The following is a 27997-nucleotide window of genomic DNA, read 5'->3' as shown; positions in this document are numbered from 1 at the left end:
AGGGCTTCAAAACCAGATCATTGAATTTATTAGTGGTATATAACAACAACATAGGCCACATATTTAGCTGAGACTGAGAAAGAAGTTTAACCTTAAATAATCACAAGCGTTTTAGTGTATAGGCTAAAGGAAATGAGCAAAGGGACATTTAACTGCATCATGGGTAACGAAAAGCTGGATTTCAAACAGAAACGTATGATTATATTTCAGCTGATTCAAAAACACCTGACCACTAAATTCTATATATAATATTGGAGAAGTTTCATCCTCTCCAATGAGAACAACAGTTTCACTGTCTGCCTTGAGTCTTCAAAAGTTCGAGTGATTGAGTCTCAATTTATTTTTGCTGAAAACAAAACAAAACAAAACAAAACAAAAAATCCAGCTAGTCCCAAAAAACACTGGTGAGATCAGGTCTGGGTAGCTTTCTGTCCCTCATAAAACCAAAGAGCCTGAAAGGACAAGAGATATTGAAAACAAAGACATGATGGCAACACAGCTGACTTTCCTGCCCAGAAATGGTACTCCTCTGGTTCCACAAACATTTATTCATTTAATAAAAGTTTACTGAGCACCCAATATATGCAAGGCATTGTGCTAAGTGCTGCAATTTTTGAAATGACAAAATTGTTTGTACATGTACATGTGAGATCTGAGCTAGTCCTTGATAATGTTCCTGATTTGAGAGAGACAGAATGCCCCCACATGGCTCATTAAGGGAGCTAAAAGCATGGATGAGGTTTGCTTTCTTTCCTTCTATCAGCCCAGCACAAATTTTTGCCTTTCTCAAATCAGTCATAAGTCAAAACAAATAAGGCACATTTAAAAAAAAAGGTCCCCCCTTTAATTGACCAAAGTAAAGCCATGACATTTCATTTGGTAACCTGCTCAGAATTATAAAAATCATTCCATTTGGCCCAGCCCATCTGCCCAGGCAAAACTTCCAGAAATTCTAATCCCATCGTGCTCTGTTCTCATAAACTGCATATTTAAAAAACGTCTTCAGCGTCCTAAATGTGACGCACTCAGTGCGAAGCATATCAGAGCTGGATGTAACATTTATGTCCGTGATAAGCCTCGATTATCCAGGTCCTTTACCTGCAACATAAAGAATGTCATTTTAATATTTACAATCAGGTCAACTTGGGAGAGCTTCTCTACTGAGCTGGGTTCTGCTGCTGGTGTGGTTTTGGCAAGGGCTTCAAAACCAGATCATTGAATTTATTCAATGACTAAAAGAGCACTGGTTTGAGACTAGCTACTCTCTGCTTAACCTTTTGTGTTTTGTTTTGTTTTAAGATTTTTTATTTATTTATTCATGAGAGACACAGAGAGAAAGAGAGAGGCAGAGGGAGAAGCAGGTTCCACGCAGGGAGCTCGATGTGGGACTCCCTCCCAGGATTCCAGGATCATGCCCCGGGCCAAAGGCAGACACTAAACCACTAAGCCATCCAGGGATCCTCTCTGCTTAGCCTTCTGCAGTATTTCTGAGAAGCAGTATAAATGCTACCTGCCAAATATATCAAGGGTTCTCAATTTTATGTAAGAGATATAACGCACTTCTGTGTGATTCTATGCCATAAATTCCTCAGTGGGAGAGATGAAAATGTAGAGTACATGCACACACACACACACACACACACACACACACACACCTAACCCCCCCACACACACTTCCTTTTTTTTCCCCTCCAGGCCTGACAATCACAAAAACAGATCAAGTACAGCCCCAACTGGAAAAATATCACTGTAACCACAGCCAAAATGAGAGCAGACGAGGGTGACTACTCTTGAACAATCTAAAATAAAAATAGTAACATTCTGAGTTTTAAGTACTTTTCTGACATTAGAAATGTCCCATATTAGAAATATACGGCCTATTTTTTTTTTTAATACGGCCTATTTTTAAGCACTAGAACCAATCCACAAACATGAGAGTTGCTTTCTCAGGGTAGCATCTGCTCACCTTATATATCCTGACTAGCCAGTGTTCTGTGGTATATGCTTCCTCCAGGACATCAAGTTCAAAGTCTTTATTCCCAATCTCAGCATTCCGGACACGATCAAAGCCTGGCGGACGCTCTAGAAAGAGAGGAAAAAAAAGGAGAAACACTTCTTTCTACAGTGCTGATTTCCTAAGGAAAGAGTAAATCAATTTGGCAAATCATGTACTAATTGGAATGTTATTCCTCAGCCTGATATTTGTTTAGAGAGTAGGCCCCTTCAGAAAAAGACATTAGGTAGTTAGAACAAATCAAGTGTAACCCTGACTCAAATCCTCTCCAAGTTAATGCTTGGCAAAGTCCATGGAGGCTAACTCTTCTAAGAGACAGGGGTCTGATTTCCCAGTCCCTCCAATCCTGAGGATTGCTACCCAGAGGCCTCTGTGTTACACCAGTAACCCTTCCATGGATTAGAGAAGAACCCATCAGAAGTGAAAGGCCTGCATCCACTTCAGGAATTGTCCCTAGTGCAGAACAAAGAAATTAAAGTCAGAAGGAAAGACCTAACCTAAATCAGGTTAGTCTCCATGCATTTGTTTAAAGCAAAGTCCCTTATGTCACTGTATCCCCTCCCCCCTTCATTCCTCTCTCCATTGCAATACCTTTTACTGAGAGGCAATAGAATGTAATGAGTAAAAAGCACAGAATCTAGAGCTAGACTGCCTTAGTTTAACTTAACTCTGCCACTAGTTAGGTGACTTTGGACAGGTAAGTATCTTATTTGTACCTCAAATTCTTCATACATAAAATAGAAATAATATTAGTATCTCTGTTTTGGGTTGTTGTGAGAATCGAAGGAATTAATAGATGTAAAGCACTTAGAGCAAATATGTGAAAAAAACTATACATGTCGGCCATCACTGTTCTTACTGCTATTACTAACGTTATTACGAATCACTCACTGGCTTCTGTGTAGACCTGTCCAAAGCGGTAGTAACACATCTTGTACATAAGGCAGTTGAGCAGCACCGGAGAACCCTCACGGTCTACACGGAATTCCCCAGTTGGAGTATAATAATCGTGTTCCTTAATATGTTTGCCTGTGTCTGTGCTCCCTCCAATCCGGACCATCCACAGAAACTTGTTGATGTCTAGAAAAAAGTAGAAAGAGAACTGCCGTGTCACAAAGGTTGCTAAAGCTGAATTACCAAATGAAAGCTACTATTTATTTACTTTTATTTTTAATTTAAGTACAGTTGACATACAGTATTAGTTTAAGGTGTACAACATACTGGGGTGACATTTGAAAAAGCAGCTATTTCTAAGAAAATCCCTCAAAATATTTTTCCAATGGGAAAATATTTTTAAAACAGGAAACACAATGTGGGGGCAAAACTTTTCCCTCAATATTCTGAAATTCGGGGCAGCCCGGGTGGCTCAGCGGTTTGATGCTGCCTTTGACACAGGGTCAAATTCTGATCCTGGAGACCTGGGATCAAGTCCCATGTCAGGCTCCCTGCATGTCTCCCCCTGCCTGTGTCTCTGCCTCTCTCTCTCTCTCTCTGTCATGAATAAATAAGTAAAATCTTTAAAATAAAATAAACTAGGTATTCCATTCTTTAGTAGCATTATATAATGTTCAACAGAAGAGGGCATCCCCAGTGGTCCAGTGGTTTACTGCTGCCTTCAGCCCGGGGTGTGATCCTGGAGACCCAGGATCGGGTCCCACATTGGGCTCCCTGCGTGGAGCCTGCTTCTCCCTCTGCCTGTGTCTCTGCCTCTCTCTGTGTGTCTGTCATGAATAAAGAAAATCTTAAAAAAAAAAAAAATGATCAACAGAAGACAAGCAGGATAATGTTCATAAGAGCATCATTCATGACAGCGCCAAACTGAACTCATCAACACTAAATACTCATCAACACTAAAATGCATATATTATGCTATATTCACACAATTGACTACTACACAGGATTGAAAATTAAGAAATTAAAAAAGAGAGAATTAAGAAATTATTATGACCTGCAACACGAATGAATCTTGCAAACACATACTCCTGACCAAAAAAGCCAGAAATGAAGGGTACATACTATACTACCCCATTTATACAGTTCAAAAACAGGCAAAAATACATTTATGTCAAAACTTGCTAAATTACAGATTTTAAATATCTGAAGTGTACAATATGTCAATTATGCTTCAACAAGTCTGTTTAAAAAGCAAACAGATGGCCTTAGAAGCCAAGATAGTAGTCACCCTTAGAAGATGGCGGGTTGGGGGGTAGATACTGTGAGGGGTATGAAGAGAAATTCTAGGACACTAGTAATGTTCTGTTTCTTGATCTGCGTGCTAGTTACATGGATATGGTTCCCCTTGTGAAAAGAGACCATGCTATATACTTATAGTAGCTGCGTTTTTTAAAATGTCAAACTTTAATGCAAAGGTCACTTTTAAAAATTGTATAATTTGGGCACCCCAGTGGCTCAGCGGTTTAGTGCCGCCTTCAGTCCAGGGCCTGATCCTGGAGACCGGGGATCGAGTCCCACATCAGGCTCCCTGCAAGGAGCCTGCTTCTCCCTCTGCCTGTGTCTCTGCCTCTCTCTCTCTCTCTCTCTCCCTCCCTCCCTCCATCTCTGTCTCTCATGAATAAATAAAATCTTTTTAAAAAATAATAAATAAATAAAAATTGTATAATTTGAAACCTCTTCATCTCAGCACTTTCTTTTTTTTTTTTTTAAAGAATCAGTATGTTTTAATTTTTATTTATTTTATGATAGTCACACAGAGAGAGAAAGAGGCAGAGACATAGGCAGAGGGAGAAGCAGGCTCCATGCACCGGGAGCCCGACGTGGGATTCGATCCGGGGTCTCCAGAATCGCGCCCTGGGCCAAAGGCAGGCGCCAAACCGCTGCGCCACCCAGGGATCCCTCAGCACTTTCTTTTATGTTACTTTGTCAAGTGTCTCATATGCTAATTTCCCACACAAAAATTACAATATGTTCCAAATGACATTCATTCTTACACCATCATTAAGCATACTTCTGTGAACCTTTATAGGCAATAAAAGGTTGACTGGCTGAAAGTGGTTTACCTAACAGTGCTTAATGCTAGGATTTCAAGAAATTATCTCTTTTTACCACATATAATGTGTACATTCATATATATAAAAATACATATACACATAAACATACACAAGCACTTTTCTGTAGTATTTGGATATATTGTGACTATTAGAAAACCTACAAATAATTATACACAAACAGTGCTGTTGCAATTGTAAAAGTTCAGATCCTTGGACACATGTCCATGCTATCATCGTTCTTCCTGCCTGTACCAGACACGCATGGAAACCAGTCTTCTAACTTTACACTTGGCACTTTACCTGTACTATATACACAGACCGATAACCTAAAATTTAAACATCTCTGGGGCGCCTAGGTGGTTCAGCGGTTTGGTGCCTGCCTTCAGCCCAGGGCATGATCCTGGAGACCCAGGATCGAGTCCCACCCACATCGGGCTCCCTATATGGAGCCCACTTCTCCCTCTGCCTCTCTCATGAATAAATAAATAAAATCTTTAAAAAAATAAAATAAAATTTAAACATCTCTAAGAAGTAGTCATATATTCAAAGAAAATTAAGAGAGAAAGATGAGGTAGTTATTTAACTGCAGGAAAACAGAAATCATTCTAGGTAAGAATGTAACCTGGTTAGAATGTATACTGGTTGACACAGGAAGGAATGTTCAGATAGTCACGATCTTCAAAATACCTTATTTGGAGTTAACCAAAAACTAAAAACTGACTCTACTAAGAAGATTCAAGAGGAAAAGGAAGAATTGGGGAGTGATAAAAAGAACGAAATTCCTTCTCTATAATTATAAGTTGATACAGCATATCTAAAATGATCAATGAACAGAACATACATATTTTTAGAAACATAAACATAAGTACTAAAATAAACAACTGAAGAAATAATTGCATCTGGAAACTGATATCTATCATAGGGAGTTTAGGTTTAGGGACTAGGTACTACGTACCAGGTTTTATTGTAAACCTGCAAAAGTATTTAATATTTTCAAGTATAAAAAGGTATTGCTTTAAATTTTTTTACAGTTTTTTTAAGGCAGAGTACCACATTTGACAATTCTTCTAAAAATATGGTTTTCCTATTAATCACAGGGAACATGGTGACATATGCCAGACACACACAAGTATGAAACATTTTAAACTGGCATATGAATCTATGGCTGAAAACCACTAAAAATACTAATTCTTAAGTTCATATTGAGATGCCTATGTTCTTTTTGTCCCATTGTGTTTTACTTTGCTAGTACTTTCTATTTGTTTGGTTTATACATACTGTGAAATGAACACAATAAGTTCAGCTAAGCTTTTTTTTTTCTTTTTAAATATTTTATTTATTCATTCATGACAGAAAGAGAGAGAGAGAGGCAGAGACACAGGCAGAGGGAGAAGCAGGCTCCACACAAGCAGCCCAATGCAGGACTCGATCTCGGGACTCCAGGATCACGTCCTGGGCCGAAGGCAGGCGCCAAACCACTGAGCCCCCCAGGGATCCCTCAGGTAAGTTTTATGTTGTTTATCGATTATGGAACTCTTAGGTCTTTAGACCATTCTAGCAGGCCATACTCATGAGAATTATTTACTTTTACCTCTTACTTGTTGCCCAAAAAAAAACAAAAAACAAAAAACAAAACATTAAAACCCTAAAGTTCCAAATACTTAGGAACTTCTCCAACCAAGAAAATACATCAGTATTAGTTAAAAAAAACTGAAGTGTAGGAGATTCATCTTGTTTCCTTAGAATCTATGACCTATAATTAAAAGTAGAATCAAGTACATACCATCAGAGGAATACCCAGTAAGGCCTCCAAAAATGACCAGCACGTAGCTAACATCAAGCTCCCTCATGATCTCATAGGCTTTTTCTTCTGTGGATGCCATCGCCTAGAAAAATAAATGCATGTTTCTCAGAGCAAAATTCCAGATCATATGATACCTCAGAAATATTTCCCACTAGTCCCTGTGTGCCAAATAATCCCTTCACTTTACCTGCCCTACTCGAGAAATATGGGTATTATTCCATGTGTTATTGTCCACTAAAATTGTCCGATTCGCCATAGCTGTAATCTGGTAACCATAATCCCACCATGACATGACCTTTGCATCCTGAAAGATGAATGGAAAATGAAAATAAGCTCGCTGCCTCCAAAAGTCAAATATGAGAGAAGAACTAGAAGGGCATCTATAGTTAAGTAAGGCACTACCTAACCGAGAAAATAAACCTTGTACTTGGTCCTACATTTATAATATAATCATGAAATCTCACTGCAAATTATACAGTATCTAACATTCACAATACTTTTAATTAAGATCACCTTTTATAAGCAAGAATAATAGAATGGTAGGTATAGGGTACTGTGTAATAGTTCCAAAAAATAATCTTGTGTCATCAGATAATTATATTAAATCTTAATTATATTAAATCTTTGTGACTTATTAGTCACAAAAAGCAGTTAATATAAAGATGAGAGGGAAAACAAACCACGGAATATGATGGACAAGAATTAAGAAATTCATACAGCTCTGACTCCTTAAGAGTCTAACTCAGAAATGCTATTCTCAATAGTTACTGCCAAGAAAATTACTTCAGATTCTCAAAAGGTATAAACCAAATGTTATAAGTACTTATCATTAAGTGATCACTTTATGGAAAATTTCTATATTTTATTTCTATTTTCTGATTTCTTTTATAATTGGAATGGTCTACCTCCTGATAAAAACACCACGCTGTCAGAGTATAGATGATTACAAGTTAAAATACAGAAGAAATCCTGAAATGAATGGAGGCTGACTTTTAGGGCTTATTCAATACCAGGGTTCTATAGTTCCAATTTCTCCAGGCTTTCCACCCATCTAAAAGCTATATGATTAATTATCACAGCAAATGTCTCCCACTTCCCCCTACCCCTCAGTCCCACTCCTCTCAAATCTTAACCTCTGGAGTATTGTGACGAAGCCAATAGTATGCTTCTCGGAAGTCATCAAAAATGATCCTACTGCCATCCCCACCACGGGCAGACAGCACGATGGAGGGAGAAGAGTAGGCCTCGCTGGTCACCCAAGTTGAATGAAAGGTGTAGGTGATGAGAAAGAAAGCCATGACCAGTATCATTCCACTTGCCACCTAAAAAAGGAAAAACTATGTCATAAAACAAATTAAACTAACACAATTCAGAACAGCTTCTTACCATACAATATTCGTAAGACGAATCAAAATGAGTCAGGGGCTGTATGAGTTCACTCTGGCCACTATGATAACACTCTACTCCCTCACTCAAGAAATAGGTACACACACACACACACACACACACACACACACACACACACACACAGAGTTTCCCAAGCCTGTTCTTAGTTTAATTCTCACTTCATTCTTAATTGGGTACGTAGAATCCTGTTGCTTCTTGCTCTTTTTGTCTGGACGACTTATGTCCAAATTCTTCATGTAAGTGGACAGCACCTGGGAAACTCCAATGCCAGAAAGAATGCACATAACAGGTGCCAACACTAGCATTAGACGCACCTGAAAGAGACAGAAAGCAAGCAACAACAGTTCAATCAGCATTTTACAAATTACAGATTTCAATATACTAGTATAGCATATCAGTTCAGTGGTCTATTATTTTATTTATTTTATTTTTATTTTATTTATTTTACTTTACTTTATTTTATTTTATTTGAGAGAGAGAATGCACAGAGCAAGAGGGAGAAGCAGACTCCCCACTGAGCAGGAAGCCCAATTCAGGGCTTGGTCCTAGGACCCGGAGATCACAATCAGAGGCAAAGGCAGACGCTTAACTGACTAAGCCACCCAGGGGCCCAGTTCAGTGGTTTTCAACAGAGTTCTCTATAAAAAAGATCAAAATAGGGCAGCCTGGGTGGCTCAGCAGTTTAGTGCTGCCTTCAGCCCAGGGCGTGATCCTGGAGACCCGGGATCAAGTCCCACGTCAGACTCCCACATGGAGCTTGCTTCTCTGCCTCTCATGAATAAATAAAATCTTAAAAAGAAAAATCAAAATATGAGAAAATATTTGCTATATCTACAGAAGTATATATTTCTTGAACTGCTTTTCAGTTAAATATGTACCTATGTATGTGTGTTCCTAAATAATGATATGTTAAAGAATACATGTAACTATAGTTTAAAAATTTTTTTAAAGCATGAGAAATGGGGATCCCTGGGTGGCGCAGCGGTTTGGCGCCTGCCTTTGGCCCAGGGCGCGATCCTGGAGACCCGGGATCGAATCCCACGTCGGGCTCCCGGTGCATGGAGCCTGCTTCTCCCTCTGCCTGTGTCTCTGCCCCTCTCTCTCTCTCTCTCTCTGTGACTATCATAGATAAATTAAAAAATAAATAAATAAATAAATAAAGCATGAGAAATGTAGTCTTACTACAATATATAAATTCTCTCTGCTTTCAACAATCTAACACTTGGCAATCCTCCCTGGACCTTAGGGAAAAAATGTCACCTCCTTTCTTAAGACAATCAGAAAGAGAGGGGAAAAAACATGTCCACGGTTGCTTTCTCCAACAGATATATATGTGCCTCTCCCTGACACAAGAGTATGAATCCAAGAAAACTGGGCCCCACAACCAGACTGTATGAGTGCATCATATATCCCTGGGAAGGATCAGCAACAGTAAGCAGCTTTATAACTCAGCTCCCCAAATGCTCCGAAGGAAGCATGTGCACAATCATCAGTACATCCTGAATCTTGCCATGCCCCTCAGAGCCAGGGGCAGAACTGTAGCATTCCTCACCATGACAGCTGAAAAGTACATGCTGGTTACACCATACATGATGATGAAAATCCGGGCATCAGACAGGTTGCTAAAGCAGTAATACAGACCAACTACAAAAGTAAAAATAAAAACAAGTAAGCAATTAAAATAAATATCATAGATACATGCAAAGACGTTTATACAGAACACTTTAAAATAGCAAAAAGTTAAAAAACCACCTAAATATCCAACATAAAAGAGATGGTATATTTATAGAATAGAATACATCAATTAAAATATTGCTGCAAGATATTATGGATCATTTACCTTCTTTACACATCTCTGTACTTAAAAAAACAAATAATATATTTGTCATATCTTTACAATAATACTAAATAACAGAAAATATGATTCTTTATAAAATGAGAAAAACTGGGGAAAAATTGTATCATCTCATTTTTATTCAATAAATAACTGGATGAGGGGGGCTTGGCTGGCTCAGTCAGAAAAGCAGGGGATACTTTATCTCGGGGTCATGAGTTCAAGCCCCCCGTTAGGTGTAGAGATTACTAAAAAAAAAAAAAAAAAAAAAAAAATTTAATTAAAAAGAACTGAAGTAAATGAATAAATAACTGGATGAATACACATCAAAATGTTAACAGTAGCAAGAGATGTGTGGTGAGCTCCTGAAGGTTTTACTTTTTTTTTTTAACTTGTCTACATTTTTTACAATAATCAACTTCGTTTAAAAAAAAAAAAAAGTTATTTTATTAAAAAAAAAAAAAAAAGAAAAGGCAGCACCCCACCACAAGTAAATCCAAAAACATATGGACTGGTTAGAAGATAAGTAGCTGCGTTGTTACAATCAGCCATGCCTATTCTCAAACTTCAGTACTGTCAATAAAATAAATGGGCAGAGTCATGGATAGGAGATGGGAGAAGTACACTGAAAATACCCCAAAATAAAAACAAAAACCTGAATGCAAATTCAAGTTGAATTTTAACTTATAATAGAAATGAACAGAAAACGATGAGGCTCTGAACTTGCCAGCATCTCCAACTGTTCAACTTCTGACTTCTACTCTGCTTCAAATATTAGAAAAATGCTTAGCCATCCTTTGTACTGCACAGGGTAAACAGGCAAAAACAGAAACAACAACAAAACACAAGAATGAAGGTAATTTACTTATTTCAAATCAAATAGTGATTCTTTAAAAAAAGCCACTTCAGAACACAAGGCAGACAGACCTGGAAACATGAAGACCAGAAGCTGTAGGTCAAAATAGTAGGAGGACCAGGTCGTGGGCTGGTGCTCAGACACAGAAGCAATGATGGGGATGTTGTTCTTAGCATAAGAAGGATCCAGCAGTGAGTAGAAACGACCCGTCCAGGGAGATATTTTTCCTGGCAGCAAAGAAGCAACAAATATTTCACACTCTTGAAACAAAATAACCTCTGATCCTAATCACAATTTTCCATTTCAATAAGAGTCTCAAACAGAGAAGTATTTTTTATTAAAATGCCATCAATACTTTGAGAATTTTACTCCATCCTTTCTTTCAAACTTCAGAGTATTTTTGTCAGCATAGCCAGCAGAATAAAGTCAGGCTGTATATAAACTCAGAGATAAGAGGCAAAAGAGCTTTCTGGAAAGATTTTAGGTCAAATTCAGCCAAACCATGGCCAACTCTATAAACTAAGTCAACTACAGCCTCCAGTGCTGCTCCAAAGTAGACAACACACAGAGACTTGGGCAGAATCAAATCAGCCTGCAAGAAGTGAGGAAAATGAAGCAAGCTAAACAGCCATGGTTTTGTGCAAATGGTATTAGACAAGGCCATGTTTGCACAGTATGGCCAGCAGTGTGGATTGATCTCTCCCACCCTACCAGCAGAAAAGAAAAAGAAAAAGAAAAAAAAAAAAAAAAGAGGAGGAAAATTAGCAAGGTGAGATATAGTCCTTTCACCAAGTGTGATGTTTCTGACATTAAGAGCTACTCTAATGAGATATTCTTAACTACACAGAATCCAAATACTGGGCTGACAAGTGGACTAAATGTGAAGAAGCAGGACTTTTTACTCTAAGGAGGAAAAGAATAAATCTTTCTGTGGTCAAGAAATAACCCATATTTTTGAAGTTTATTATGTGTTCCATATCCATTTACAAAAAAATGTGAGCCTGCATACCTGTCAGCATGAGGAGAGCTCCCACGGTGAGAAGGACAAAGCCTACCAGGGAGATGACACTTCGGAAAAGAACTTCAAACTGCTGTGGATTCAACTTGCTGCGCAGATAATCCACAAAGGCATGAATCTGGCAGAGACCAAAGACCCCAAAAGCTGCCATGTGCTCTGATGAGAGGACGGGCTGTAGATAAAAGCATATATATGACAATGCTGGAAAACAATGGACCCAGCCTAGACCTGAATTCTCCTGACCTAGTTCTGACCAAACAAAGGGTCAAATGAGTTCTGAGGCCTCCGAGGAATTAGGGCCAATTGAAGGGAGAGTCTAATTCGCCTGCTGTATTTTCCAAAGAGTATTTGGAGTCCTCCAAAGCATACCATACTCTATCATAATCATACCTCTGGCCTTTGCTCAGGCTTTCTTTAGCCTAGATGGCAATTTTCTCATTTTCCCAAAATCTGCATTCACAGAAATTCTCATCACTCAAGGCCACACATTTCCTCCTAATCTGCCAAACTTACTGCCTTCTATGTTCCACGCACCTTAGATCTCTTCCATTACTTATAAATTCTTTGCTTAGACCAGTGGTTCTCAAACTAGTGAGCATGATTAACCATGGGGAGGACAAAAAAGAAGAGGGTGTTAAGACACAGAATGCAGAATCCTCCCCTAAAGTTTGATTCAGCAGGTCTCTGAGAAGAACCCAGAATTTGCATTTTTTTAATAAAAAATTTGGAATTTATATGCTTCTTCAGAATACTTATATTATTGTTTTTTGTAACTTCTACCCCCAGTATGGGGCTCAAACTCACAATCCCAAGATCAAGCAGCATGCTCTACTGCCAAAGTCAGCCAGCTGCCCCCAGAATCTGCATTTCTAACAAGTTTGCAGTGCTGCTAGTCTAGCAATCACATTTCCAGAGCTGCTGTATTATAAATATAGACAACTGCATATACTTCTTTCCCCACAAAACTGCAACTTCCTTAAAGACCAGGATCATATTTTTAATTTTTACATTTCCCACTGATTAGCAAATTGCATACAGTAGGTAATCAGTAAGGAAAATACTGCTGACTTCTGAATAAGGGTTCTATTTTCATCAGAATTTCACACGAGAACTTAAACACACCACATCATTCTCCGGTTTCATAGTTGTCTCTTAACCCTATAAGTAATGTGGTTAAAATGTTTGTCCCTTGCTTCCTAAAGGACTTTCACACAGGTCCCATCAAGAAATTCAGGGGTCATTACTAATACATGGGACTCATCAGCATTAAAAAGGACTGGAAATAACTTTGCATTTATATCAACTCAGCTCAAAATAGCTCTCCTCCAACAAATCTAAGCCAGATTAACAGTCCTTAAATTCAAACATTATGGAATAAATATTAACATGCCCTGGAAGCAGACTTCAGTGACCAATGATTCTGTTGCTTCAGTTAACACAACAGTCCAAGGTTAGACTGTGAATAAGTCTTACTCTCTTTATCAGAATCCAAGATAAATCAAGCTACTTGGAGCGGTTTAAAGAAAGTAAAAGAAGCTAAAAACTCTATTCAATCTAGGGCTCACCTGAAAACCCACAAAGGAGATCTGCATGGAAAGAATGGTGCCCAGGCAGTAAACAGTACAGTAGGCCACATAGATCCGATGGGAGAAACGTCCTGTGAGCATCAGCACCAGTACATGGAGAGGGATTAAGTTGATCAAGAACACATAACCTCCCCATGAAGAGACCTATGACAGGATAAAAAAAAGAAGAGTTCCTCTGAGCACTCCTGCTCAGGCTACCACTATATTTAGGATATTACCTGTGACCTTGCAAAGAACATCTCTTTACAGTTAACTATAAACTTTATTTATGCCAAGTGGCTTACAGAGTTTAAATAACTGACTTCTGGGATGTCTGGGTGGCTCAGCACTTGAGCACCTGCCATCAGCCCAGGGCGTTATCCTGGAGTCCCGGGATCGAGTCCCATATTGGGCTTCCTGCGTGGGGCCTACTTCTCTCTCTGCCTATGTGTCTGACTCTTTCTCTCTGTGTCTCTCATGAATAAATAAATAAATATTTTAATAAATAAATAAATTATTTCTTTCATTAAGAAAATCAAATTCACCCCTATTACTGTAACTCAATCCCATATTCCCTATGCCATCATGATCACAAAAGAAGGCTTTTGTAACTCAACACTCAGTTAATCTGGATGCAATCTATTGTAACACTATATGGAGGATTTAAGGATACATAGCAAGCGGAAGCAATTAAGGGAAGAAGTCTAAGTAAATACATAAGATTGAACAGGAAAAAATATATTAGAAAAGGAAAAATTTAAAGGGAACATATTAGAAAAGAGAGTTGGCCAACCAATTTCCATAGGACATATACTATCTGGAGAACTTTAAAAATTAAAAACATTATCTCTATCTTGCTATTACACAATAGATATCCACACACCTGTCTTGGATGGGGCTTTGTAAGGACATAAGAAACAATAAAGACTTCTAGCCTCCAATCTATGGTCTCAAAGCCCAAGAACTAATTCCAGTTTATATCAGTTGATCTCAATAGAAACACTCATGGAGGGATCCCTGGGTGGCGCAGCGGTTTGGCGCTTGCCTTTGGCCCAGGGCGCGATCCTGGAGACCCGGGATCGAATCCCACGTCAGGCTCCCGGTGCATGGAGCCTGCTTCTCCCTCTGCCTGTGTCTCTGCCTCTCTCTCTCTCACTGTGTGACTATCATAAATAAATAAAAATTAAAAAAAAAAAAAAAAGAAACACTCATGGAAGAAAGGAGGGAAAAGTTACCATGTAGAAATAAGCAAGGGCACACTTCGCTGCCCAATAGATGGAACCAGTCTTTACTGCTTTGATCCACATGTAGTAGGTGAGTAGCATGCAAAAGATGGCAATCCCTGCAGAAAGAACAGAACAAAAATTTAGTAAAAGGCCATGCTGGTATAATATTTAAGAATACTGTTCTGGGGGTGCCTGGGGAGCTCAGTCAGTTAAGCATCTGCCTTCAGCTTAGATCATGATCTCAGGGTCCTGGGATCTATCCCTGTGTTGGGTTTCCTGCTCCATGGGGAGTCTGCTTGTCCCTCTCCCTCTGCCCCTCCCAGCTCATGTTGTCTCTCATAAATAAATAAAATCTTTAAAAAAAAAAAAGATCTTTTTTTTAAAGATTTTATTTATTTATTCATAAGAGACACATAGAGAGGCAGAGACACAGGCAAAGGGATAAGCAGACTCCCTGCATTGAGCCTGATATGGAACTTGATTCCAGGACCTCAGGATCACGACATGAGTCAAAGGCAGCTGCTTAACCACTGACCTAACCCGGCATCCCAATAAATAAAATCGTAAAAAAAAAAAAAAAAAAAAAAGATATTGTTATGATTCTTATCTTAAACCTACTTACTCAATAACAGTGTAATTATTTTACCTCTTATCATTTGTTTCCTATTAAAAAGAAGCCATAATAGTATCTATTACATAAAAGTATTGTAAAGACAAATTTAATTAATGCATGTAAAGGACTTAGAATAGCACCTAGTATAGAGCAAGTACTCAGTAAACGTTGGTTGTTATTATTACTATTCCTTTCAGGCACTAAATTCCCTGTTAGTGTGGTCCTAAAGATACTCCATACTAACATGCACCATCCTGCCTCTGCCTCTTATGCCTTCATTAGCCCTTTCCTTAATATTTATCTAATGAAGTCTTAACCCCAGGACTTGGTTCAATCTCAGCTACTTCCAAAAAGTCTTCCCTCATCTCCAAATCTGAATTATCTCTCCTTTCACTACAGTCCCAAAGTACTTTGTACATACCTTTCTAATAACATGTATACTACCTACCTCTTGTGCATTATTATAGGTCTATAATTACCTTCCATAACAGATTATGAACCAACGTAATTTTATTATCATTGTAATTCCTTAATTATGAGCCAAAATAATCTTACTGATTACCTATGATACCTAACATTATGTTTTCCCAATAACATTCAATAAATATAGGCCATACTGAAACAAGTCAATAAAAGTCATTAGGGATTTAAGAAAATCCATTTCTCAAGGTGCCTGGGTGGCTCAGTCAATTAAATGTCTGCCTTAGCTCAGGTCATGATCTCATGGTCCTAGGATCAAACCCTGATTCAGGCTCCCTACTCATCAGGGAGTCTGCTTCTCCCTCTCCCTTTGCCCCTCCCCTCCAAGACAGACTTGTAGTCTCTCTCTCTCTCGCATTCCTGCTCTCTCTCTAAAAAAAAAAAAAAAAAAAAAAAATTAATTTAAAATTTTAAATTTTTATTTTTTATTTATTTATGATAGTCACAGAGAGAGAGAGAGAGAGAGAGAGAGAGAGAGAGAGAGGCAGAGACACAGGCAGAGGGAGAAGCAGGCTCCATGCACCGGGAGCCCGACGTGGGATTCGATCCTGGGTCTCCAGGATTGCACCCCGGGCCAAAGGCAGGCGCCAAACCGCTGCGCCACCCAGGGATCCCTAAAATTTTAAAATCTTAAAAGAATATTCATTTCTCAAAGCATGTGGCTGGTTCAGTCAATAGACATCCAACTCTTGATCTTGGGAGTTGTGGGGTTGAACCCCACCTTGCTGTACAGATTACTTAAAAATAAATCTCGAAGGAGCACCTGGGTGGTTCAGTCAGTTAATCATCTGCCTTCAGCTCAAGTCATGATCCCAGGGTTCTGGAGTCCTGGGATCAAGCCCTGTGTCAGGCTCCTTGCTCAGCAGGCAATCTGCTTTTTCCCCTCCCTCTGCCCTTCCTCACCACTTGTGCTCACTCTCACTCACTCATATAAACAATGAAATCTTTAAAAGAATAAATAAAAAATTAAAAAGCAAATAAATCGATAAATAAAACCTTTAAAAAATATATCCATTTCTCTTATCTAGGAAAATAAAGCAAATGATCACGATGTTAACATAATAGTAACACTCAACACTAAACTAACTACTTTTATGCCCAGAGAAGAGCCAAAAGCCTTATATAATGAAGATTACCAGCTACCTTTCTGGAGGAGATGACAGAGAAAGATATAAATTTGTCTGAGGTCCCTTCTGGCACATTTCTAATCTTCTAACCCAGATACCATTTTTGCTACTGCTAAACATCAGATATGAATTCAGTTCTACTGCACTTCCTGAAGATCTACTGAATAATGAGATGAACAGATTATCTTCAGCATTTTAAGTCTTACCTTCATTATCATAGGAACCAGCCACAGATCGAGAGATATACCCAGGAACTACAGCAATCATGGCAGCAGCAAGAAGTCCAGCCCCTGCATCCTGAAAGAAAAGACGGGTAACAGGAAGTTAACACCATCTACTCATGAGAAAAAGAGAGGATCCACTAGTACATTATGCTTATAATGGGCCCAGAGAACAGTCCAACACTTTTCAAGATAGAAGTGATGCTAGAAATGTTTGCAGCACAAGAAAACTAAAAACATCACAACTAATTCCCCATGATGATACCAAGACTGAAACTGAATACACATATGCTAAGGACAGACAAATCATGCAAGCTGTGAGACATCAGACATTGCCTCAGAATGGGCTGTTTGGCTGCAGTATTCCCGGGCTTATGAGTCCCTATCCCTAACAATATCTGCATGCTGTCAAACAGTCACACCTCTAAAATGTATGCAAGAATAGATAATTATTTAAGCTAAAAAGCTAAAAGGTGACCATCTATCTGGAGTAAAGATCCCAGGAGCTTGAATAATAAAGTTGGAACATCACAAGGTAATCTGTGCGCTCAGAAGAGAGGAACAACAAATATAAGCCATACTCCAAAAGAGTAAAGACTTGTCTGTTGGTAAGAGTCAAATTTGGAATGAGGGCAACAAAGGGAAGGATGAAAAGGTTTCCAAACTACACTCAACTTTCCCAAGACCTCCTACTAGTTAATCACCTCTATGGGATCTCCCTGACACCACAGCCACAAACTAAGAATAGTATCCAAGTACCCTGGATCAGCAATGCAGAAACCTAGAAAAAGAGAGGCAGTATAATGGTGCCTACTACAAAAGTGGTTTAATAATTTTAAATAATATTTAAAAAAATCAACAAATAATTGCTGTGCATTTCCAATAGGAAAAATTAACCATTTTGGAACACTTTTTGTAGTTATTTTCCCTCTCCCTTAGACTGTGAGAACTTTTTTTTTTAAAGACTTTATTTCTTTATTTATGAGACAGAGAGAGAGGCAGAAACACAGGCAGAGGGAGAAGCAGGCTCCCTGAGATGAACCCGATGTGGGACTTGATCCTGGATCCCAGGATCATGCCCTGAGCTGAAGGCAGACTCTCAGCCACTGAGCCACCCAGGCATCCCAGGTTGTGAGAACTTTCAAATCTAAAGCTCACATTTTGCATTTTAAATGTTTTTCTTTTCCCTTATGTAGAAATTTATATTTGACCTTCAAATGTTCTCTAATAAGGACAAAACAGTTGCTAATAACAAGAAACCATATATCCAGGAAGGGGCTGGAGTGAACCCTGTAATTCAGCCTTGCCAAAGCTTTCTTTAGCCTCTGGTTCCCTGCCCTTCTGAGGCTCTCAGTCCCCCACCCTTTAATCTACTACAGGAGTTCAACAATATTCATTCCCAAGCCTATCACCCCAAATCCTTCACCTTGAGCTCTTTGGTAAGGTGGTACGTGACGATGGTGGTGAAGGAAGAGAAGAGAGGGGCCAGGAACACACAGACATTCCGAATGTCGATGGTGATGTGGAAAAAATGAAGTACATGGTAGATTGCAGCAGAGGTGATCATTAAGCCTGTAATAGGAAGAAGAAACCCCAGTAGGTTATCTTAGTAAGACAAAGAGCTTTAAGGGAAAGAGAGAGAAAATCAAAAGTATCAATAAAGTGATAACATAGGTCTTGACAAACTCCCAGAAACAGACACAGTAACTGTGGTAGACCTATAAATTTCTCTCCTAAGAATTCAATCAGAAGTCCAGAATTTATGAAAATCCACCCATCCCCATTTCCCACACGTGTTCGCCTATATACATAAGATCCAATTTTAGGAATCTGTAATCAGAATAAGATTACAATTGCCACAAAATGAAGACATTAGAAATAAGATAAACTGTTCCATAATATACAAATACCTTATTTCTATTAAAAAAATTTTTTTAAAAAATTCCTGTTCCTCTCACCTGGATAAATTGTTCCTCCAATGATTCGTCCCAAAGGGTACCAGGCCCGGTCATCAAACCAGTTATGGAATTTATAAAATCCCTCTTCAGCCAGGAACCGAGTAGTCCGATAATTAAAGTACCTATGGCAAGAAAGAAATGATCTGTGTCTCCTCCTCTTTGTACTCAATACCAATTTGCAGAGAATTTTGCTCCTCAGATTACACCACTAAGGAACTTACCATTACTCTAATAAAAATCAGTTTGATACCAAAACATGCCAAGTATGAAAATCATTTTACATTACCGTAAGTGCCCTCATTTCTAGCTCCATGCTTGTCTCAACTCAAGAACTACTTCTCTCAGAAGGAAATGCAACTAGAGCCTAACTCAAGCAGGATACTTCACTAGCCTGGCAATTAGTAGGTATTAACATCAGTCAGAGAATTCAAGCACCAAAACACAAAACAGCTGATATGTAGGCATTAATAAATTTGGCCCTTTCCAAGAGAGAGGAACATACAAAAGATCATTTTGATACCACATAGGAAGATACATGGATAACATCAAGAAATGGGCATCTCTAAAGATGTTGGTGTAACACCATACACACCTTACAATTTTTTTAATCCACTCAGTAACACAAACGTCTTAATGAATGTTTAAATTTACAAGTCCTACTCATGTTATTTAAAATAGTTCTGGGGGATCCCTCAGTGGCTCAGCGGTTTGGCACCTGCCTTCGGCCTAGGGCGTGGTCCTGGAGTCCCAGGATCGAGTCCCGCGTCGGGCTCCCTGCATGGAGCCTGCTTCTTCCTGCTTCTCTACCTGTTTCTCTGCCTCTCTCCCTGTGTCTCTCATGAATAAACAAAATCTTAAAAAAATAATAATAAAAATAAAAAATAAAAAAATAAAATAGTTCTGGGTGCAGCCTGGGTGGCTCAGCAGTTTGGCACCTGCCTTCAGCCCAGGGCGTGATCCTGGAGACTCAGGATCAAGTCCCACATCAGGCTCCCTCCATGGAGCCTGCTTCTCCCTCTGCCTCTGTCTGTCTGTCTCTCACAAATAAATAAAATCTTTAAAGAAAATAGTTCTGAATGCCACTCATGTAGTAGAATAAAAATATAAATTACACAAAAATATTTGAGGGGGACACCTGGGTAGCTCAGCAGTTGAGCGCCTGTCTTTGGCCCAGGGCGTGATCCTGGGGATCCAGGAACAAGTCCCATGTGGGGTCTCCACATGGAGCCTGCTTCTCTCTCTACCTATGTCTCTGCCTTTCTCTCTGTGTCTGTCATGAATAAATAAACAAAATCTTAAAAAAAAAAAATTTGAGGGACGCATGTCTGGCTCAGTTGGTCAAGTATGTGACTCTCAGGGTTGCAAGTTCAAGCCCCACATTGGGTGTAAATTACTTAAAAATATCTTAAAAAATATATTTGATATAAAATTCTTAGAGTTATACATGGAAAGACACAATTCTTTAAGTCCAAGGTATATAACCTCTTCTCAAGCTTATTTTATTTATTTTAAGTTTCTTATTTTAAAAGAAATAAGGGGGAAAAATAACTTACAAAATGAAAAATAGGGACGCCTGGGTGGCTCAGTGGTTGAGTGTCTGCCTTTGACCCAGGGCGTGATCCTAGGGATCCAGGATAGAGTCCCACGTCAGCTCCCTGCATGGAGCCTCCTTCTCCCTCTGCCTATGTCTCTGCATCTCTCTCGATCTGTGTCTCTCATGAATAAATAAATAATTTTTCAAAAATTAAAAATAAAAATAAGAACATCAACATCTCATCACCAAGGAAACACAGATCAAACCACAATGTGGTATCACCTTACATCTGTCAGAATGGCTAAAATCAAAAAAACAAGAAATAGCAAGTGTTGGTGAGGATGTGGAGAAAAAAGCAACCCTCATGCACTGCTAATAGAAATGTTAACTGAGGGGATCCCTGGGTGGCGCAGCGGTTTGGCGCCTGCCTTTGGCCCAGGGCCCGATCCTGGAGACCCGGGATCGAATCCCACATCGGGCTCCCGGTGCATGGAGCCTGCTTCTCCCTCTGCCTGTGTCTCTGCCCCCCCCCCCCCCGTGTGACTATCATAAATAAATAAAAATTTAAAAAAATTTAAAAAAAGAAAAAGAAATGTTAACTGATACAGCCACTGTGGACAACAGTACAGAGGTTCCTCAAAAAATTAAAAATAGAAATACTATATGATCCAGTCATTCCTCTACTGGGAATTTACCTAAAGAAAATGAAAACACTAATTTGAAAAAATACACACCGTATGTTTACTGCAGCAATGTTTATAGTAGCCAAGATACAGAAGCAACCTAAGATTCCATCGATAGATGAATGGGTAAGGATGATATGGTATGTATGTATACACACACACACACACAGGAATGTTACACAGCCACAAAAAAAGGATGAAATCATGCCATTTGCAGCAACATGGATAGACCTAAAGAGTATTATGCTAAAAGAAAGTCAGAGAAAGACAAATATCATACAATTTCACAAAAATAAAAAACAGAATCAGACCTGTATATACAGAGAACAAATGGATGATTACCAGAGGGGCAGAGATGGGGGCATGGGCTAAATGGATGAGGCATGGGAGACACAGGCTTCAGTTATGGAATGAGTAAGTCAAGGGAATAAAAGGCACAGCATAGGGAATATAGTCAATGACACTGTAATACCAGTGTATGGTGACAGATGGTAGCTACATTTGTAGGGAGCATTTCATAATGTATAAACTTGTCCAATCACTATGATGTACACCTGAAACTAATGTAACACTGTGTACCAACTACATTGAAATAAAAATATAATTTAAAAAGTAGAAAGAATAAGAAAAAAAAAAGGAAAAAATATAAATTAAATAATTTTTAAGGGATCCCTGGGTGGCGCAGCAGTTTGGCGCCTGCCTTTGGCCCAGGGCGCGATCCTGGAGACCCGGGATCGAATCCCACATCGGGCTCCCGGTGCGTGGAGCCTGCTTCTCCCTCTGCCTATGTCTCTGCGCCTCTCTCTCTCTCTCTCTCTCTCTCTCTGTGACTATCATAAATAAATAAAAATTAAAAAAATAATAATAATAATTTTTAATTACTAAGGGTAATGATGACTAACCACCCTTCCTGCCCATCCTTCTAACCCTATTTCCTTCTTGGTCAGTCAAGTTTTAGCAGCTGAAGTAAGCAGAAGTAGCAGATGGCAGAAATCTCTATCCTTCTGTTTGTTGCTAATGAATGTTATTTTGGTAACTGTCAGAGAAACACGGGGATGAGGGTAACAGGCAGTCAGTATGTGTGAGAACCATGTCCTTTACCTAAGCGCAGGTAGGGCAAGGCAGAGGAAGTACCAATTAGTGGGAAGAGGTCTGGACTGGGGTCAGAACCCAGGCCTCGGTTTCTTGCTCCACAAAAGTAAGCATCAAATCACAAGATCTTTACAGTTCCTTCCAGTTCTATGGCTACAGAGCAGACAGTCCCGTTCTCCCTGGCCATCTCACTTCAATATTTGTTCATGTAGAGAATCTGAAAAAAAAGCCTTAACAATCTGGTGATCAAGAAACAAAAGGATAGGTTTCCTCATTCATGAGAAATAAATACATAAATTGGTTTGAGAGGCCCCAAAGAAAATATTTTATGCCTCCAGAGTGCTCTCAAATACTTACAAAAAATAACAAATTTGCAAATCAACTTCTGAATGCAACTGAAATATGGTACTTTTTAAATATTAATGACATTTGAAGAACCTATGATTCTAGCTTTCCAGATTTTTAATTAGGCCTTAACTTTAGGCAATACAATATAGTGACTCCAGTGTCCAGAGACAGACACACCTAGGTTCAATGTAAAACAGAACTTGAAACAAAATGAACTCTCTCTATATATATATATATTTTTTATTTAAAAATATATATCTATATGTTTATTTAAAAAATATATATATTTTTTTTTAAATAAACAAAATCCCTAATTGAACTCATGGCTCTACATTTTCCCCAATGTCTTAGAACTTAACCAAGAGGCCCAATTTCTGTCATTTAAATTGTTAAACAAAAAGTCATAAATCTCAAGTTCATGACTTGTGATTTTCTTTTGAGCCTCAAACACACATCAGGCCCCTTTCCATCAATCTGAATCACTAACTGCTGACCAACCTGAGTAACCAGACTTCCCTTAGCCTGGCCAGAAAATTAGTTTCAGAGACTTACTTATCTGCACTGGAAAACCTGAACGGTTTTCACCCTAAATATATACAGGAAGCACATCCCCGTCACCAAGAGCTGATTAGAATCTGAGATCTGAAACCCACTGAACCTGAATGCTCCCCAAAGCAAATACCAGACCAAGCAAAAGTACTTACGGGTCAAACTCATGGATGACACTTTCAAATCTCAGGACGGCAAAAAGACGAGTGGAGAATGCTGCAAAAGCCAAAGAGTTAATATTTTAATGGTACTGTGCCATGAAAAGTAATAGTAGATTATAGTATTATAGAGGTAATAGCATTATCCAACACAGAAGTCATAGGAAATATGATCCCTAAACAGGCGCCTGGCTGGCTCTGTCGATACAGCATGTGACTCTGGATTTTGGGGTCATGAGTTTGAGCCCCATCTCTGGGGTAGAGTTTACTTAAAGAAAAAAAAAAAGACCCCTAAATAAAGTATTTATCCATCTCTCCCACATAGGAAAAACAAAAGTACTTCACTTTTTTTGTTGTTTTTTTTTTTAAGAATTTCACTTTCTCCTGAGAATGACACCTACATTTTCCAGGTAGGTAGGACCCACTTTACTTATTATCAAGGCCTGTAACAATGCATTCACCTATTAATACTGCACTCAGCCTACATGGTCATCTTTCTTATATGTTGACCTCCCCTCTCCACAACTAACCTTTACTTTGGAGCAAACTAAGAGGTAAGGCAAATCAAGACCACACTTATGACTCATAAAGAGCTAGAAAATCTAAAAAAAAATAGACTAAGTTCTGAAGAGATTTTCAGAAATAACTAAAGTAGGCAACTAGACTGAAGACAATTGTCTTTTACAAAATTCAGTATCCAAGGGTTCCCAGTGAATCTTTTAGTTCTAGGAGAAAATAGAAGTAGCAAAGCATGCTTCCCATTCTTTCCCAGATGATCTCTAGCCATGACTTTTATAATCTTTTTTTTTTAAGATTTTATTTATTTATTCATGAGAGAAAGAGGCAGAGACACAGGCAGAAGGAGAAGCAGGCTCCATGCAGGAGCCCGATGTGGGACTCGATCCTGGGACCCTGGGATCACGCCCTGAGCCAAAGGCAGATGCCCAACTGCTGAGCCACCCTAATCTTTGTTTTTTGTATTTTGTCTTCATAAAATTACACTGATGGATAACAGTAAAAAGATAACATCACAATCTACTGAAAAGAACAAGGCATTCAAGAAAGCCATTCTTGGGACGTCTGGGTGGTTCACTCAGTTAAGAGTCTGCTTTCGGCTCAGGTCCTGATCTCCTGGGATCAAGCCCTGCATTGCGCTCTCTGCACAGTGGGGACTCTGCTTCCCTCCCCCTGCTTGTGCGCATACCCACGCACGTGCACTCTCTCTAAAATAAAATCTCTAAAAAAAAAAAGCCATTCTTGATTCTTTTGAAGATTTTCTCCCCCCAAAGAAAGAGAGGTCTACATGCACACTCACATAACACAGCAGCCATCGACAGAATGAGAAGCTTCAGAAGTGTGTCCTGCTTCTCATAGGACAACCGCAAAAATCCCAGCTTAGTCATCTTGACATCAATGGATGGCAGCAGATGACACTCAAATAGCTGAAATGGAAAAATCAACACTGTGAGATATTAAACACTTTCAATTTATCTAATTCACTTTCATATTTTATGGTGGCAAAAAAAAATATCAGGCAGACAGGAGCTAACGAACACACCAGAGAGGTCAGAGCTAATACCAACACCCAAGCCTTGCCTCAAGCACGACTGCCTGGCAAGAAAGGAGGGATAAGTCAAGTCTGTGTGTCAAAACTCAAAAGGAGTGACTGGACTCTTATCACCATAATTCTGCTTCCTGCTCCTTCACAGTTAACAAGTACATGATCACTACTGGCAACAGCATGGTACAACAGGAATAAAGAGCAAACACAGGAAAGGAAAAAAAGGGGGTTATGGGAAGAAATGCAAAGAAAATAAGAAAGATTGGAAATGGAGAAACAATTAAATAGAGAAAGGGAGCATTCTAGAAAAAGCAGGAATGTATGAAAGAAACCAGGAAATGAATACTGAGTACAGAGGAAAAAGTAGAAATCAGAGAAAAGTCATGACTGAATATGCCCAATTTATGGTCCTACATTTCAGCAGCAACTGCCTAGCTACAAGCTGCTTTCTGTTCCAAATCCCAATGGGGTAGCAGGGTCAACTAAAGAGCATGACTGATGACTAATGCAGGTAGTGATGCACTCAAGAGGGAGACATACGCATCCACCATCACTGCGCTTTCAATCCCATATACCGTGCTGCAACTACTGCTCCTATCTATAGCCACTTCCAACTGCCCATCTCAAGACATGTCTGTAACTGACACTACTAATTGAAGCCACCGATCGCAGAGACAGCTCATGGAACTAGATGACAATCGGAGGGAAAAGAAAATTTTTCCTACTGAATCTGGAAAAGCTCAGAGAAGGAAAAAAAAAAAAAACTAGATTAAAATAAAACATCAGGGGATCCCTGGGTGGCTCAGCGGTTTGACACCTGCCTTTGGCCCAGGGCACGATCCTGGAGTCCCAGGATCAAGTCCCACGTTGGGCTCCTAGCATGGAGCCTGCTTCTCCCTCCTCCTGTGTTGTGTCTGCCTCTCTCTCTCTCTAGGTCTATCATAAATAAATAAATAAGTCTTTAAAAAAATAAAAAATAGGGATCCCTGGGTGGCGCAGCGGTTTGGCGCCTGCCTTTGGCCCGGGGCGCAATCCTGGAGACCCGGGATCGAATCCCACGTCGGGCTCCCGGCATGGAGCCTGCTTCTCCCTCTGCCTGTGTCTCTGCCTCTCTCTCTCTCTCTGTGACTATCGTAAATAAATAAAAATTTTTAAAAAAATAAAAATAAAAAATAAAAAAATAAAAAATAAATAAAATAAATAAATAAAACATCGAAGGAAGGAGGTTAGCTATTTCTGTTTAAGACAATGCTACCTGGGATCCCTGGGTGGCGCAGTGGTTTAGCGCCTGCCTTTGGCCCAGGGTGCCATCCTGGAGACCTGGGATTGAATCCCACATCGGGCTCCAGGTGCATGGAGCCTGCTTCTCCCTCTGCCTGTGTCTCCTCCCCCCCCCCCCCGTGACTATCATAAAAAAAAAATTAAAAAAAAAAAACTGGGGCACCTGGGTGGCTCAGTCAGTTGAGCATCTGCCTTCAGCTCAGGTCATGATCTCAGGGTCCAGGGATCAAGTCCCCTGTTGGGCTTCCCTGCTCAGCCAGGAACCTGCTTCTCCCTCTACCCTGTCCCTGCTCATGCTATGCTCTCTCTTGCTGTCTCAAACAAATAAATAAAAAATTAAAAATAATAACACCGTGCTACCTTCTTAAACCATAAGCTGATCAAGAGCTAAATGATAAAGAATATAGTAATAAGGAGGTGCAACATTGTTCAAGACTTCAGGGGAGAAAAAAAGGTCTTTTTCTCACTATTAGCTGGAGGAAAAGGGGGGGGATAACACCAGACTAGGTGGAAGGCAGAAAGAATCATGCATTCCCAGCTCCAACAACATCTTCTCCACAATCAACTGGCTCAGAGGGGCGGTTTCACATGTGCTTTTAAATTTACAGCCCCAAAGGAAAAAAAAAAAAACGTTATCTTGCAGTAAAAAACAAACACCTAACTCCAGGGAGTCAATAATCCTGCCACATCTCTCAGGTTTGTACTTGTTTTTCTGGAATGCCTGAAAACACAAACATGTCTGCACCGCTGGGCTGATACGAGCCACACACCTAGAGGAGTCAACGGAAGGAGAGTAAGGAGAACCTCTAACTGAGGAAAGGAACTCGAAATTTAAGTCAGGACCTAAAGAGAGTTTTTTCGTAGTGGACTCTGTTTTTCTTGTGTGTGTGTGTGTGTGTTTTTTTTTTTTTTTGCTTGTTTTGTTTAGTTTGTTTGGCACGCTGCTAAAGCAAATAAAAGCAAAGGCACTTTGAAGACCACACGGAGCATCTGTCCTCCTCCCCAGCGGGGTCCGCGGGCCGTGCCATCCTAGTCCCATCTTCGTCCTGGTTTCCAAGCCGGCAGCTTCCCCAGCCCCGTCCGCCCACCCCCTTCCCCCCTCCACGCCCCTCTCTGCTCACTCCAGCAGGTCCCAACTGCCCGCCTCCCGCCTCCACAACTCAACCCCTCGGACGCTGCCCATCGAGGGGCAGCCCTCGGCCCGCCGCATCCCGAGCGCCTTCCTCCCCGGGACCGGCCCCAGGATGCGAGCTTTCCCGCGCCCTCCTGGGCGAAGCGCACGCCCCATCCCGGACCTTCACATCCTTGCATTCCAGGATGTCCCTACCCCACATCCCACGCCCCCTCCTCTGCGAGGCCCCGGACTGCCGCTTCACACACCCCACCCGCCGCCATCAGAGCCCCACCTCCCGCTCTTCGTTCAGCTCCACCGACAACCTGGATTGCACCTGCAGCTGGCTCTCATGTTACAGCCTTCGGCCTTCTCACCTGGCCAGCGTTCCCCAGGAATCCGCTCCGCTCCCTCTGCCATCCGTTCAGCGGCTCACCCAACCCCGGCAGCGGCCCGGTCCGCCTCCTGGCCCGCTCCCCATTGGCTGAGTCAGGGTCGATGCCGCACTTCGAGAGAGCGATAGGATGGCGTGGCTGTCTGTCGGAGTCG

The 27997-nt window shown here is 40.1% G+C and overlaps 1 protein-coding gene across 3 annotated transcripts; it reads right to left on the bottom strand.

Moving 5' to 3' along the window:
* Nucleotides 1-5: 5 nt before the first annotated feature.
* On the bottom strand, nt 6-27944 carry STT3A (STT3 oligosaccharyltransferase complex catalytic subunit A). Of its 3 annotated transcripts, none has more exons than XM_055305897.1 (18): nt 27826-27944; nt 24811-24937; nt 23493-23553; nt 19132-19253; nt 18600-18745; nt 17159-17249; nt 14742-14848; nt 13507-13671; nt 11933-12113; nt 10995-11150; nt 9786-9877; nt 8392-8547; nt 7960-8148; nt 7014-7130; nt 6806-6908; nt 2906-3094; nt 1967-2082; nt 6-1098 (listed from the first exon to the last, which is right to left on the bottom strand). In XM_055305897.1, exons 2-18 carry the CDS (start codon nt 24896-24898, stop codon nt 1060-1062), a joined length of 2118 nt encoding a protein of 705 aa, XP_055161872.1. In that variant the 5' UTR covers nt 24899-24937; nt 27826-27944; the 3' UTR covers nt 6-1059. The 3 variants fall into 3 exon arrangements, with proteins under 3 accessions (XP_055161872.1, XP_055161873.1, XP_055161874.1); XM_055305898.1 differs by having other exon boundaries at nt 27744-27878; XM_055305899.1 differs by having other exon boundaries at nt 27775-27832.
* Between the last annotated feature and the right edge of the window lie 53 nt (nt 27945-27997).

Source organism: Nyctereutes procyonoides, unplaced genomic scaffold (genome assembly GCF_905146905.1).
Source record: "Nyctereutes procyonoides isolate TBG_1078 unplaced genomic scaffold, NYPRO_anot_genome, whole genome shotgun sequence".
Taxonomy (NCBI): Eukaryota; Metazoa; Chordata; class Mammalia; order Carnivora; family Canidae; genus Nyctereutes; species Nyctereutes procyonoides.
The sequence above is the reverse complement of the archived record's forward strand: the minus strand, read 5'-3'. Positions and strand labels throughout refer to the sequence as shown.

Coding starts and splice junctions, on each gene's coding strand:
- STT3A (XM_055305897.1), bottom strand. CDS start 24,898: ATGACTAAGCTGGGATTTTTGCGGTTGTCCTATGAGAAGCAGGACACA. Junction 18,746..19,131: donor TGGAGGAACAATTTATCCAG/GTGAGAGGAACA, acceptor TTCCTATTACAG/GCTTAATGATCACCTCTGCT. Junction 9,878..10,994: donor TCTGGTCTTCATGTTTCCAG/GTCTGTCTGCCT, acceptor TTACTTTTGTAG/TTGGTCTGTATTACTGCTTT.